The 14,543-nt window shown below is 45.3% G+C and overlaps 1 protein-coding gene across 1 annotated transcript in view; it reads right to left on the bottom strand.

Annotated features, from left to right (window-relative positions):
- LOC146811372 (integrin alpha-M-like) overlaps positions 1 to 14,543 on the bottom strand; it is a 278,712-nt gene that overhangs the window by 142,729 nt on the left and 121,440 nt on the right. The window contains exons 4-6 of the mRNA XM_085618488.1: positions 10,841 to 10,905; positions 10,235 to 10,349; positions 5,172 to 5,299 (exon numbers count right to left, since the gene is read on the bottom strand). Coding sequence (XP_085474614.1) covers positions 5,172 to 5,299; positions 10,235 to 10,349; positions 10,841 to 10,905 — 308 coding nt within the window. The remainder of the gene's footprint in view (positions 1 to 5,171; positions 5,300 to 10,234; positions 10,350 to 10,840; positions 10,906 to 14,543) is intronic.

The following is a 14,543-nucleotide window of genomic DNA, read 5'->3' as shown; positions in this document are numbered from 1 at the left end:
TAGTCAGGCCGAGGCGGATCGCGCAGTATTCACTTCGGCAATCCAGAACCAAGCCGATAGTCTATTAAAACTCGCCGAGGGACATGCCTAACTTCTGGTCACCCTGGGACAGGGTAGGGCCAGCAATCCACCCGGGACAGTGGTCCCCCTGCAGAAATTCATACCGGGAGACGACCCCTTGGCAATTTTTTTGAACTTCGAAAGGGCCGCAAGGGCCAGTGCCTGGCCGGGAGACCGTTGGCCTTTTTACCTCGCCCCACTCCTAACCGGAGAAGCCCAAGCGGCCTATCAGATGGTAAACAGAGATGGAACCGCCACCTATACCGTGGTGAAACAGTACGTCCTGGATAGGTTGGGTGTGGATGACGAGACCCACAGGTTAAAGTTTCGCCAAGAACGTGGTGTCCCAGGTGATCTGCCTAAGACTCTATTTTTCAAGCTAAAAGGAGCCGCTGACCTCTGGCTTAAACCACATGAAGCCAACATGGAAGAGGTCATGAATAAGATCTATTTAGAGCAATTTCTGGAGGCCCTCCCGTATTCAACCCAACGCTGGTTAAAGCAGCACGCGGGACTGACTTTGGAACAAGCCATTGAGATGGCGACTTCATACGCCAGGGCCCAAGGCCGACCTCCTGTAAAAGAACCTGAGAGACACATCCGACCCACTGGCCCGGGAAAGCCAGAGAAAAAACCCTCACGGCCCCTACCCGAAAACAACCGTCCTCGTATGTCTCGTCCGGAAAACCCGACATACTCAGGCCCCCAATGTTATGACTGTGGGCAGTGGGGACACATTGCCCGGTACTGTCGCAAGAAAAGAGAGAAGGAGGAAGAACCAATGGACGTGAGCTATGCTCCCCGCACTGTACTTTTCACCCAAGAAACTGAGCCGATCTTCTACGTAAGTGTAACTCTTGATGGGCAGGTGGTAAGGGCTCTCCTTGACTCAGGATGCAGGCATTCGGTCGTGAAGAGAGAACTGGTATACCCCTCATGGCTTCTACCTGGGAAAACCGTGCATATCCGGTGCATACATGGGGATGTGAAGGAATACCCTTTGGCTAGGCTGGTATTAGCTACGGAGGGAGATATACAGGTGGAGGTAGTGGTGGGGGTATTGGAGAACCTCCCGGAGCCCCTAATCATAGGGATAGACACCCCGTGTTTTACTCCCTTAATGCACGCTGCCCTGGGTTCTCCAAAACATGATGTCCTACTTACGCCTGAACCCTGGGTGAGAGATAACCATTTCAGGATGGCCCAGTTGAATGACGCCACCCTCACACATGCATGGCAAAAAGCCCGAGACCCCCAGAACCCCTTACACAAGACTTTTCCCACCTTTATTGAGAAAAATGGCCTGCTATATCGCCTCTCTAAACAAGACGCAGTTCCCAAACTAGTGGTCCCCCTAGAGTTCAGGGACCAAATCTTGTTTTTTGCACACGCCCACCTGTTGGCGGGCCACTCCGGAGCAGAAAAGACGGGGCAGGCTATCTTACAACATTTCTTCTGGCCTGGGGTATATGCCCAAATCCAAAAGTATTGTCAGGAGTGTCAAATCTGCCAACGTCGTAATCCCTATGTTCCCCCTCCAGTTCCCTTACACCCCTTGCCCATCATCGGCACCCCCTTTGATAGACTGGGTATGGACATTATCGGCCCGTTGCCCAAGTCAGCACGCGGACACCAGTATGCTCTGGTGTTGATTGACTATGCCACCAGATATCCTGAGGCTTTCCCCCTTCGAGGCGCCACCTCTGCCGCCATAGCGCAAAGACTCGTAGAGGTGTTTTCCCGTATGGGATTTCCCCACGAGATCATCACCGATCAAGGCACACCCTTTGTATCACGACTACTGAAACAAGTTTGTGACCAATTGCAGATCAAACATATTACCACCTCTGTTTATCACCCCCAGACAGACGGATTAGTCGAACGCTATAATGGTAGTCTAAAACTTACCTTAATAAAGCTTCTGTCTGGGGATGGAAAGTATTGGGATCAACTACTACCCCTAGCACTCTTTGTTCTCCGTAGTCAGAATCAATCTAGTTTGGGGACCTCCTCTTTTGAGCTACTCTTTGGCCGCAAACCACGAACATTACTTGAGATCACCAAAGATAGTTGGGAGCGTGAAGGTCTCCAGGAGGCAGAAGCCCTCCTTGACTACACCCGACAGTTGCAGACCAGATTGCATAAATTAAGAACACTGGCCCATACCCAGTTATTGGCATCGCAGACCAAACAAAAAACCTTTTACGACCGGGGTACTAAGTGGAGAGAATTGAGCATAGGAGACTGGACGCTGGTACTACTACCCACATCCACCCACAAATTGAAAAAGGAGTGGCAAGGCCCTTTCAAGGTAGTCCGCAAGATAGGGAAAACCACTTACATCTTACAAATGACCCGGAACAGGACACAAATGTACCATATCAATTTGCTCAAAAAATGGTTGGGACCCCCTCCGTCCGTAGACCATACGGTGTCTGCAGTTTTCCCCTTACCTCACACAGTCACGGAGACCCCCATCAATCCTGATCTCCTTTCTATACAAGAAGAAGAGATACGTTCCCTCCTTTTGACATATGCTGACGTGTTTTCTGACCAGCCAGGAAAGACCTCCCTGGCAGAACACTGCATATCCACCCCACCCGGAGTAGTGGGTAAGCAAAAACCGTATCGAATACCTGAAGCCCGACGAACCGCGTTCCAGGAAGAAATCGCGAGGATGTTGGCCTCAGGGGTTATAGTCCCCTCTCATAGCAATTGGTGTTCTCCTGTCGTCCTGGTACCCAAGCCGGATGGTAGCATCCGGTTTTGTATTGTCTTTAGAGCAGTGAATCGAGTGTCCAAGCAAGACGCGCATCCTCTTCCCCGGGTAGATGAGCTCATAGAACGCCTTGGTGAGGCCAGATATATAACCACCATCGACCTCACCAAGGGCTATTGGCAGATACCACTGGCCCCAGCCGACCAGGAAAAAACTGCTTTTTCCACCCCGTCCGGCCACTACCACTTTACCGTCCTTCCCTTTGGGTTGCATGGAGCCCCGGCTACCTTTCAAAGGGCCATGGACACCCTCCTGGCCCCTCACCTACAGTATTCGGGGGCTTATCTTGATGACATCGTGGTGTTCAGTAAGACATGGGAGGAACACTTGCTCCATTTAGGGAACATCCTTGATAGCTTGAGACTTTCAGGGTTACATGCTAACGTTAAAGAAATCAAGGGTGGCCTTTCAGAAAGTCCGTTATTTGGGGTATCTCTTGGGGGAGGGACGCATCGCTCCCCAGACTGAGAAGGTGACCGCCATCCAGACAGTTCCCTATCCTAAAACCAAAAGGGACTTAAGAGCTTTTTTAGGCTTAGTCGGTTATTACCGCAGATTTATTGCCCACTTCGCTACCATAGCAGGGCCCCTTACAGACCGATTACGTAAGACACACACGTCTCCCAGATTACAAGCCCCCTCCGATCGGGAAGCCCAGGCCTTACAAGCCCTAAAAGACGCACTAACTACCTCCCCTGTACTCGTGACCCCGGACTTCAACAACACCTGTATCTTACAAACAGACGCCTCTGGTATAGGGATAGGGCCGGTCCTGTCACAACCGGACAAGAATGGCCATGAGCGCCCCCTTCTTTATCTCAGCCGAAAGCTATTCCCCCGAGAACAAGCGTATTCCACCATAGAGAAGGAGTGTCTGACGGTTAAATGGGGGGGTTGAAAAACTCAGATACTACTTAGAGGGCAGACCCTTCATACTGTATACGGACCACGCTCCCCCCACATGGCTGCAAAGGAACCGAGGCCATAATGAACGCATTCTCCGCTGGTTTCTGGCCTTACAACCTTTCCAAATAGACGTTAGGCATCGAAAAGGGTCGCATCAGGGAAATGCAGACTTTCTCTCCCGTTTCCCTTGTTCCCCCGATCGGGGTACTCCAGGGGGAGGGAATTGTCACGGGGTCACTCAGGAGGAGGAACGGGCTGGAGACGATAATGACTGTTCATTTCCACCCCGGCCACAGGACGAGAGCGGGCCCTTTAACCCAAACTGGACTTCCCTGTGGGAGGAGCCCGTAACCAGCACGTCAACAACAGCAGTCCAATCCGGAGACATGTTGGCCTGTAAAGAGAACCCGGAAGACCAATACGGCGCGAAAGCCGGTGGAGGAAGCAGGAGCGGAGAGAGAGAGGAAGTACAGGAGCAAGGAAGAGGAGGAGACGGCGAGAAAACGAGCGGAGGGATCGAGGAAGCTGAGGTCGAGGATCCAAAGAAGCCAGGAGGCCAACGGAGACGCGACTCGCCCCGCCACGTTCCAGGAGGAGCGTGGCTGGGCAAGGTACGGGACCGAGTCCTGGGTTTTGCTTTTCCACGGGGAGGGACGGGGTAGGCTTGAGTTGGGGTGGTCACAGTGGGCGTCAGTGTTTGGACACCGGTAACGTTCTTTCACACTTGTCCCTTCACCTTCACCTACGAAGATTCTTTTTTCTCTTTTTGAGTACTACGTGGTGGCAGCCCCGGTGACCCTTCACTCCCCTTACCCTGCTTCACTTCCGTTGGAAGGTCCTTCATCTCACCTGTGTGTTCCCGTGTTTTTGTTTTCTTCGGTGCATCGCCCTGGAGAGTCGGACGGGAGTCTAAGCCAGTGGGACACCTACCACGAGAAGGCGAGCCAAGCAGGAAGATGTCGTAGCAACCCCTATAGTGTGTCTTGTACCTTGGAACAATAAAGAAACCAGACCCACCTAAAGCAGAGTATCGTGACTCTTTATCCCTAGAGGGTATCACTTGTGAAAGGGGGTTAGGCAATTGTTTGTTGGTTAAGCTGTTTAATTGCACTGAATCTTGACGGCTTTAACGCATTACCCATCGCTTCACTAAAATGATGATGTAAACAAGAATGCTGAGAAAGATCTGTTTTGGTATATTGTTAGAGACTTATTTTAAGGATGCTAGTTCATTATGTCTGGCCATTTGAGGACACTTAGGGATGCCCGACACTATTGATGTTTCTTGGCCTAAGATGGTTCTAAACATGTACGATTATATTGCAAACCTATATGTCCTTTGGACACCTGACGATGACTGGCTCACTGTTTGATAAAATCAATAAAAACAATAAAAACATTTTTAAAAAAATCAATGGGGATATACCAATATGTTGAAATTCTTGAAGGATATGATGAGGTTGGCCATGAAGGTCTTCATCGTGCTGAAATCGTCGCTAGTGATACTGCGCGAGTCGTCATAAAGGATAACAGCATCCACCCCAGTAATGCACTCTGGAATGATGGGAGGAAAGCAGAGAGGAAAGAGTGAGAAAGGTATGGAAGCAAATGTAGCAGAAAGACAAGTGGAGCAGCTGACAATGGGAACCAACAGCAGAACTCTGTGACATGTATAAGGTTAGAACATCCTTTTTTAGTTATAAAAGATGGTATGGAGCACTAAATAGAGTTTCATTAAGTAATGTTTTTGTAAACAGCTCATATTTGTTACAGCAAATGATCAAGAGAGTATCATTCTAATCTTTTAACTTCACGAATATGACTGCACCCAAATGTAAACACATTTCACAGTTTTTTCATCACTTCATCAGGGCAATTTCATTTGATGTTAAATAAAATAATCAATATTACTGTGATTCACTATCACCTCTCCACCCCAGAGTTAAACCACACACACACACAACATAACCCAAACCCTCTCCTACAGCTATAAACCCCCCCGGAAAAAACTCTTCTATCCCTCCACTATTCCTTTTCAATCCAAATAACAGACTAACATGTACACCACTCAAATTGATGTCATATTTCCCTATACTAATGCCAAAATAATCCTGTTTGGGTTCCAGAGTAGCATGCTGCCTGCCAAAGAACGCTTCAATGCCTCATCAGGGGTAGCACGCACTATATAAATGCAAACCATTCCCTCTTCCATCCCTCCCCTATCCTTTTCAATTCAAATAGCAGACTAACATGTTCACCGCTCAAATTAATTTCATATTCTCCCAGACTAATTCACCACTAATCCTTTTTGGTTCCGGAGTAGCGTGCTGCTTGCCTAGAAGTGCTTCGACGCCTCATTGGGGGTGACAAGCGCTATATAAATGATGCAAACCTTTTCCCTCCTCTATCTCTCCACTATCCTTCTCAATCCAAATAATAGACTAATATATCCACTATTATTTTTATATTTCACTATACTAATTTCACCACTAATCCTTTATGGGTTCCGGAGTAGCGTGCTACTTGCCAAAAAGTGCTTCAATGCCTCGTCAGGGGTTGTAAGTGCTATATAAATCCAAATACCATACAATACAATAACATACCTATTATTATGAGGACCGGCCATTGACTGTAATGAAGTGTGTATTTACTATTCTAACTCCACGCCCGCTTTGATAGTAGGGTATGTTATAAAGCAGACAGAGGCAAACATAACTGCACTTTTCATTTTTTTAAACACTTGCTTGAAAGTACCTAATCGTACTAGGGGGACAGGTCCTCCTGACTCACCGGTCATGACAAAGATAGTGTTTGTCAGGTTCTGACAGGTTAATACATGCCATGAGGACTGGGCCGGTCCCCACAGCGTGGGTTATAAATGCCCACACACACACGCACACCCCGACACACACACACATACCCCTATGTTGCGGAAATAGCATAGCACCATAAGAGCTTTCAGAAGAGGGCACTGAAGGCACCCAAAGTGTCCCAAATGTAACACAAAGGAAAAAGTGTAAAGAGTCACTCAAATTCTTTGTCACAATTCTTCTAATGTTCACATGGAAATCAAATAAGAGACTTTTAAGTGTTCCACAGGGATATAGTACAATCCTGCTACAATCCAGTGTTACTATAAATGCACAAAAGCACAAAAGCTGCACACATTTTTGGCGCTTATTATAATTTATGGGGACATTATACCAAGCACTAATCTTTTGTCAGCTTTAAAAAACTTTTCAGAGTCTCTGAGATTAAATTGATTTCCCAGATGTTGTTTCCTGTCCATAATCTAGAATACTGACAAGTAATACATTTGAGGCTGAACAAAACTTTTTCTGCCCTGACTAGGCAGCAGATTCTGCAAAACACTTGTCTTCTCTTTAAATTAATTGTAACAGTTCCTTTTAACTGGAAGGGGGGGGGGGGTCCACCAGGGCTGTATCTTGTTCCCTCTTCTTTTTACGTTATATACAAATCATTAAGGGCAATATTTTGATCTCGGAAGGACAACAGGAGGGGCTCGTGCAGGTAGGAGTGGTGGGCGGGGTGGGGGGGAATTGACGGACGACAACGAGGGAAAATTATTTATTTATTTCATTTTCCCTCGTCATTGTCTGTTGAATCCCAACCCCACCCCGCCCCACCACTCTTACCTGCACGGGGCACTCCTGAGGGACAAAACATGTCAACTGCATGTTTTTACAAAAGGGGGTGGTGATGGACGGAGCATCAGAACCAATTAAACACTCACACCCAGTCAACAGATCTGGGTTTGATCCATCACCGTTCTTTAGCCCACTCTGCCACCCCAGTTCAGACATGGCCATATGCAAATCAGTCTGACCCTGTGCCTCATAGGAACAGTCCAGCACGAACTGCCAAGCCATGCCTTCCCTGGACCGGAAACAAGCTTCCTAGGACCGGTTTCTGGCACTTCAGCCGTCTTCAGCCAGGCTTGCTTGAATCCAGTGGCAAAGTGAGCAAGGGACTCACGTCTGAGCATACCCTGCCAACTTGTGGCGAACAAAGCAGTACAAAAGGGGGTGGTGATGGACGGAGCATCAGAACCAATCAAACACTCACACCCAGTCAACAGATCTGGGTTTGATCCATCACCGTTCTTTAGCCCACTCTGCCACCCCAGTTCAGACATGGCCATATGCAAATCAGTCTGACCCTGTGCCTCATGGGAACAGTCCAGCCCGAACTGCCAAGCCATGCCTTCCCTGGACCGGAAACAAGCTTCCTAGGACCGGTTTCTGGCACTTCAGCCGTCTTCAGCCAGGCTTGCTTGAATCCAGTGGCAAAGTGAGCAAGGGACTCACGTCTGAGCATACCCTGCCAACTTGTGGCGAACAAAGCAGTACAAAAGGGGGTGGTGATGGACGGAGCATCAGAACCAATCAAACACTCACACCCAGTCAACAGATCTGGGTTTGATCCATCACCGTTCTTTTGTACAACTGCATGTTTTTGCCCGATTAGGGCCTTATTTTATGCTGATGATGCAGAATTACTCTCCAGGATGGCCAATGGCCTAACACAACTGTTAGACTCATTTGTTGCCTTTATGTACAGCCTTAACTTAAATTGTAATTTTACTAAGTCACATGTCTTGTTGTTGGACCTAGGCCCACTAAATTACAAGCTTTTAGAGTGAGGGAGCGACTTATTAGTAGGGTCACTTTTTCCCTACCTTGGGGCCATGCTTGGCTCATATAACAATCAGCCCAGTCTTTTCTCCAGTAAAAGATGACTCTTTACTTGATCCATCTCAGCCCTTTTTGATTTTGTGTCTAGACATGGCAACAAGTCCATTGAAGCTTTGACTAAGATTTACTATGCCAAATGTGTAGCAATACCTTCTTATGGATCTGGCATTTGGAGTTAAGTCAGCAATTCCTCTTTGCAAAATGAAGAAAATAAATCTTACAGATGTCTCTTGTCCTTACCTCAGAGCTGCACTTCATTTGTTACTCAGGAAGAGCTGGGCTAGGGTTATACTTCCGACTTTATTAAATTAGAAATTCTCCTAATCTGGCTTTCAGTCTGGCTTAAGCATGGGACCGGATTTATTTGGACAATAATTAAGGACTGCCTCATGCTGGATTTGTCAAGCAAATTAAGCAGCTAAACAACGCTTCCACATGAAGCGATGCCTTTAATGACTTTTTCCATACCTGGGTCCCCTAAAAAGTCTAAGCCGCCATTATATTAGTACTCTCTCTCTCCTTGATGTCACCAATGGAATCTATCTCTTCCTACAAAGGCTCTAGCAGCCGGATGGGTCTTGTTTAATGCAATATGCATAGCTCACCGAACAATCCATGGGGCAGCACCTCTCTTCAACAACAAAACCTCCAGACATATTGTCAGTCTAGATCTCTTTGGTCAATGTTTGCTCCACTAATGACTGTGCCTCCAATAAAAAATTATGGAACAACCAAGCTTTTGAATACAGTGCCTGTCTGGGGGAAAACTATTGACAATCACCTTGAGTTTGTTTCAAAAAGGCATTGACGACATGGGGCTTCCCATCATTGCTAATGAAGATTCTGGATGATCTATACCAATTTATGAGTAGATAAGCATGGATGCACTTTCTCTCACACTGTTGGCAACATTTCATCCATATGCTATGTGCTGTAGACTCCAGCATGGTGGCAGCATGTCTTCAAACCCCAGGCACTTCACCCAACATCTCCCACTTATGTTAAACCACAACCAACACTTTTTTAAACACTCTATTCCAGGAACCCAGAATCCATGGGAAAATCAGGGCATTTTGCTGCCTCTTCAGAAATATGTGGCGCTATACAAATGTTCCTATACAGTATAATGCTAACGTTACAAGAATTAAACTTCCTACAAGATTGCTTTCATACACAAATGTAGATGTCCAAACCTATATGAATTTCTGTGGCAGTCCATTTGCTCAGGTATGCTACATTGTTATACATAGAAATTAGGGGTAGGTGAAATCTAAACTTCACCAGCAAAATTGTCTATGAAATTGACAAACATTGCACTTTCTATGTCAAATTTAGAAAGCTTCTCTCGTGCAAAGATTCATTCAAAGAAGTATTTTTGCAAAATAAGTTTCACACAAAACGCTTTTTTCCAAATCATTCTTCTGCTAAATAATATGTGAATTTGATGTCTTATTCTACAAAATAACCGTTGTGCAAGAATGTTTTCCATTTTGTTTAAGCTACAAAATTGTTGTGATCTTCACAAAGCTCTAACAGTTCTGAAACAAATCTTCATGAACTTAGCAGAGGAACACTTTGCCGACTTTGAATATCAGAAACATAATTATTTAGATATTTAATAAAACTTGTTCTTATACCTTAACCAGAGTTCTGACTGGTGGATACACACAAATGTAGCGGCATAGGTAGGTAAACAGATTTGTACAGCCTGATAAACAAGGTATATGAGCAGGTGACCCTACAGCTTTAAACAGCGTTTGATCTTTTCCAGCACCTTGGTAAGAGGGTCTTAGCTCCTGCGTCACCTGAAAGTCCTTATCGAAGAGATAGCAGATGCCACTTAGGTAAGAATTCTTCTCACACAGGCGGGTGTACGTGGGACCACAGGCCTGTGGGGAAAATAAAAAAAGGTTATGAGTGGCCACAGTAGGGAAAGGACCTAAACAAATAGAAGAACCTTCCTGGTGTACAACAAATGGAGATTGAAGCAGTGTGTAGTTGAGAGAAGGTCTGACAAGATTACAGAAAGAGATGTGGGCCGTCTGCAGAAAATGGTGTGGTCGCCCAGAGATCTCCATATCTCATATATTCATAAACCTTGAGCTGAAAGGGGATGCACAAGGCCCCTCGCTCTGCAGGGGCTGCGTTATGATCCTAGGTAAGATCTTTCATTAGGCTCGCCTCTATCAGAGTCCTGATAATACCACTTGATAGATGCAGAACCTGGTTGTTTCTGTGAATACCATTAGAGAGACTTGATTATGATGGTCCTCAGACCTTACCCTCCCCTGGCTCCTGGCCAGACCAATAGTTTTGATTTGTCTGAGCGTAACAGGTCATGGGCACCAACCAGGTCTTGCTGAAGAAGCTTGATACTTACAGTCAGTCCAGTCAAAGAGTGATCGTCTGTCGTCATGGTGAGGCCTAGCGATATTGGCAGAGTGTCTGCAGAGGTAAGAGGAAGAGAAAGAGAAGGTTACAGCGATAGAGATGATACATAATTGAGCTGGAGTTCCTGTAGGCATCTCAATGCGGGTAAGAGAATGGATCCAAGGAAGGAGGGACTCCCCATAAAGAAGAACAATATTGCCAATGGCAGACCTATAGATCACACACACTGCAATATCCCCTAGATATTGTCAGGTGATTTCCATTTAAACCTAGCCAACCATCTGAAGAGTAAAGGCTCCTCCTGCAGAACTGACCCTACAAGGTGAATCCCGGTCTAATCATCCAAATTTAGTAAGTTGGACAAACCAGACCACCCACTCCTTATAACCCTAGAAGTCCTGGGCCTGAGCTCTGAAAGACTGCCTACAATCTGACACAACGAGTGCCTTTAGCCATAGGGTTAGTAGGTGCCAGGCTAGCCTGAAACTGATTTTGAAAGTAGAACATCTTCCAAGTTGAAGAGGGTGTGAAGTAACGGCCAGAGCTGTTTTGGAATTTGATAAAGAATTGAGACACAAAAAAGAGCTGCTTTGGAGCTGGGAACAAGGTTCGAATCTCAGCATCGGCTCAACATCCTGTGATTCTGAGCAAATCCCTTAATCTCCCTCTGCCTATAAAAAATGAATGTGTCCTTGTGTAATGTAACTAGTGCTCATGTAAAGCGCTTCAATACCTTCAGGTCGAGTTTACTATATAAAATTGCAAAAAGAAAATAAATTGTGTTTTGAAACTTCCGTTTGTTACAACATACATACTTTGAATCGGTTGGGGATGTGGTGTGGCCCTGTAAGACCACAAGCAGGAAGCGTATCCCTTGTAAGCAAAGATCAAGCAGTGCTATGTTTTATAGCGGGTATCGCAGCTTAGGTGTGTATGTTCCTCTTTTTTTCACTGTGTCTTGTAGTTCATTATTAGTATTAGCAGGACCGGCGTTAGTGCTGGTGGCGCCTGGTGCAACACTGTTTGTTGGCCCCCTCCCCCCAATGACGACCTCCGCCACGGATTCCCTCACTAACATCCTTAACAGTGCCCCTAAAGTCTCTATAACTACTCTCTCTCAAATGCATTTAATTCGTTTCATAGTGCCACTCATACCAGTGTAGGGTGTCAAAGCACTTTACATCATGCACATATTATACAGGGACAATCAAACATACATGTGTAAATCATTGTAAAGAAAACGTTACATAAGACAGAGGACTACATGGTGTGGGAATCACATGTCATCCATACTACTAGGCACTATAGTTTAAGAGTGCTTGGTTTGAAGACGCAGAAACTCAAAATATAAAAAGTAACACCAAGGATGGCAGTTATCTTTACAATAGGAATTGATTTCTACCCAAATTAACCAATTTTCTAACATTAGGATAATGAAAGACTACATTAGGATTTTAATTTATAAACTGTAAGCAACAATAGGATCTCTCTGACAAAAACAGTAACCCACTGAACTATTTATCTTGTATGCACTTTGTGATCTGCATGGTATCCGTTCTTCGCAGCAGGCATATTAACCCTCTGTGCTACCTTATGATGAGTCAAAACTCTTGCACTAGACAAAACTATCTCTCTCTCCCGCCCTCCCTCCCTCCAGGAAGAGCATTAATCACCGGAGTTATGGTTGCCTGAAAATTGCTGGAGGCAAACAACGTGGCAGGGGGTGCTAAGCCTTAATATAGGGCACGCCCACCCGAAGTCAGCGCCCAGTGCGGTAGCACCGGCAGCACCGCTCTAGGGGGCATATTATCAAGAACGGCATTAAAATTATCGCCGCTTTAGCGGCAGGAAACTGCCACTAAATCGGCGATAATGGGCTTGATAATATGCCCTTGAGAATTCCTATAGAAGCCCTTGTTCTAGTGTGAACCTGGGCTTCTATTGGAATTCTCTAGGGCATATTATCAAGCCCATTATCCCCACTTTAGCGGCAGTTTCCTGCTGCTAAAGCGGCGATAATTTTAACACCGTTCTTGATAATACGCCCCTAGAGGCGGCCCTTAGTACGAGTATGCTTTTTAGGGTTCTAAAAGGTATGCTCAGCAGCACGGTTTCCATTAAAAATTTAGTAACATTGGAAGGTTAAATCCAATCAACAGTTATTGAATACAAAGCTGTCTTCTTTGGTGTTTCCCTGCAGTAATAAGTGTTGGCTGCCCCATCGCCATTTGCACAAATACAACTCATGCTGTGTAATCTTGTGTGGGAGGGGTTCAAATCAAACAGTCTTAAACATTGTAATGCATTTTTACGAGCTCCTCTTTAAGTGGCTACCATGATGTTGTTAGCAATAGAGGGGCATATTTACAAGCCCCTTGCGCCACTTTTGCGTCACTTTTCCCATGTTAAAAGTGACGCAAAAATGGCGCAAGGGGCTTGTAAATCTGCCCCAGAGTTTTTAAATGATTGTTAAAAGAGAACTGCTCCTATGCAGTGCCACCTAGGGGTAAACCATGTGCTGGAAACGAGATTAATGTTTAATTCCAATTTTTGTTTTGCAACTGCTGGTTTGCTTCTGGAAGTTAAATTCCTCCTTGTGTGTCCTTGACCTAGTCTTTGGACAAAGAAAGTATTATTAGGGTCTTCAATTAGATGAGTGGGCCTTGCCTTTTATCTTGTCTGACTGATTCCATTTCACAAGGGAGAGGTTTGCTCAGTTTCCTGCAAGCCTGTGGGACTTGTTTTGTTGTGGTGTTGTAATTTTGCTGTGTCATGCTGTACTTTTCAAATTCTTCTAGCGCTGCTTATTCGGGCCTCATGGCTACGTCTCTTGCTGTGTGTGTTGAATCCTTGTTAATTGTTCAATGGTATTCTATTAATGAATGGTTAACAAAATCTGAACAATAGAATTCTAATCAGTTCCCACTGTTAGTTGCACCTTTCTAGGAACAGCTTGAATAATCTCTCCCTTCTGCAGACAGAATGATATTTTTTTCCCAAAGAAAAAGGTCATTTTTTAGTTCTTGTGCAACTGTTGCCAATGAAAAAGCGTTATGAAAAGAGCCCGTCTCCAACAAAATCTCATTTTCTTTGAAAACCGACCCATTTCAATAGCTATATTGTCTGTCCACCCGCCTGCCTTAATGGTGGGAATATCTAACATATTAATTTATAATCATCTGCTACCCCCCACCCGCCATCCCCAGAGATGTTTTAAAGCATGGGCAAAGTAGGCTCTGGCCGAGAACCCCAGCCTTTCAGGGGGCCACTTGATAGAGCCAGCTCCGTTCTGCTGATTCTCCTGCCCTGGTGACTTTGAATGGTTCTTAAACATGGAGGGGCCGATTCACAGAACTAACTTAAGACAAAATCCTAAACTTACTACTGTTGGTATTCACAGAAGTTAGGATTTTGTCTTAAGTTTGACTTAAGACAAACTTAAGACAGACTTAAGACAGACTTAAGACAAACTTAAGACAAACTTAAGACAGACTTAAGACAGACTTAAGACAAACTTAAGACAGACTTAAGACAGACTTAAGTTTGTCTTAAGTCTGTCTTAAGTTTGTCTTAAGTTTGTCTTAAGACAAACAAGACAAAATCATAACTTCTGTGAATACCAAAAGTAGTAAGTTTAGGATTTTGTCTTAAGTTAGTTCTGTGAATCGGGCCCGGATTGTTTTTAAATACCA

This window comes from Triturus cristatus, chromosome 7 (genome assembly GCF_964204655.1).
Source record: "Triturus cristatus chromosome 7, aTriCri1.1, whole genome shotgun sequence".
Lineage (NCBI taxonomy): Eukaryota > Metazoa > Chordata > Amphibia > Caudata > Salamandridae > Triturus > Triturus cristatus.
Note: the sequence above shows the minus strand (reverse complement) of the source record. Positions and strands in the feature narration are given on the sequence as shown.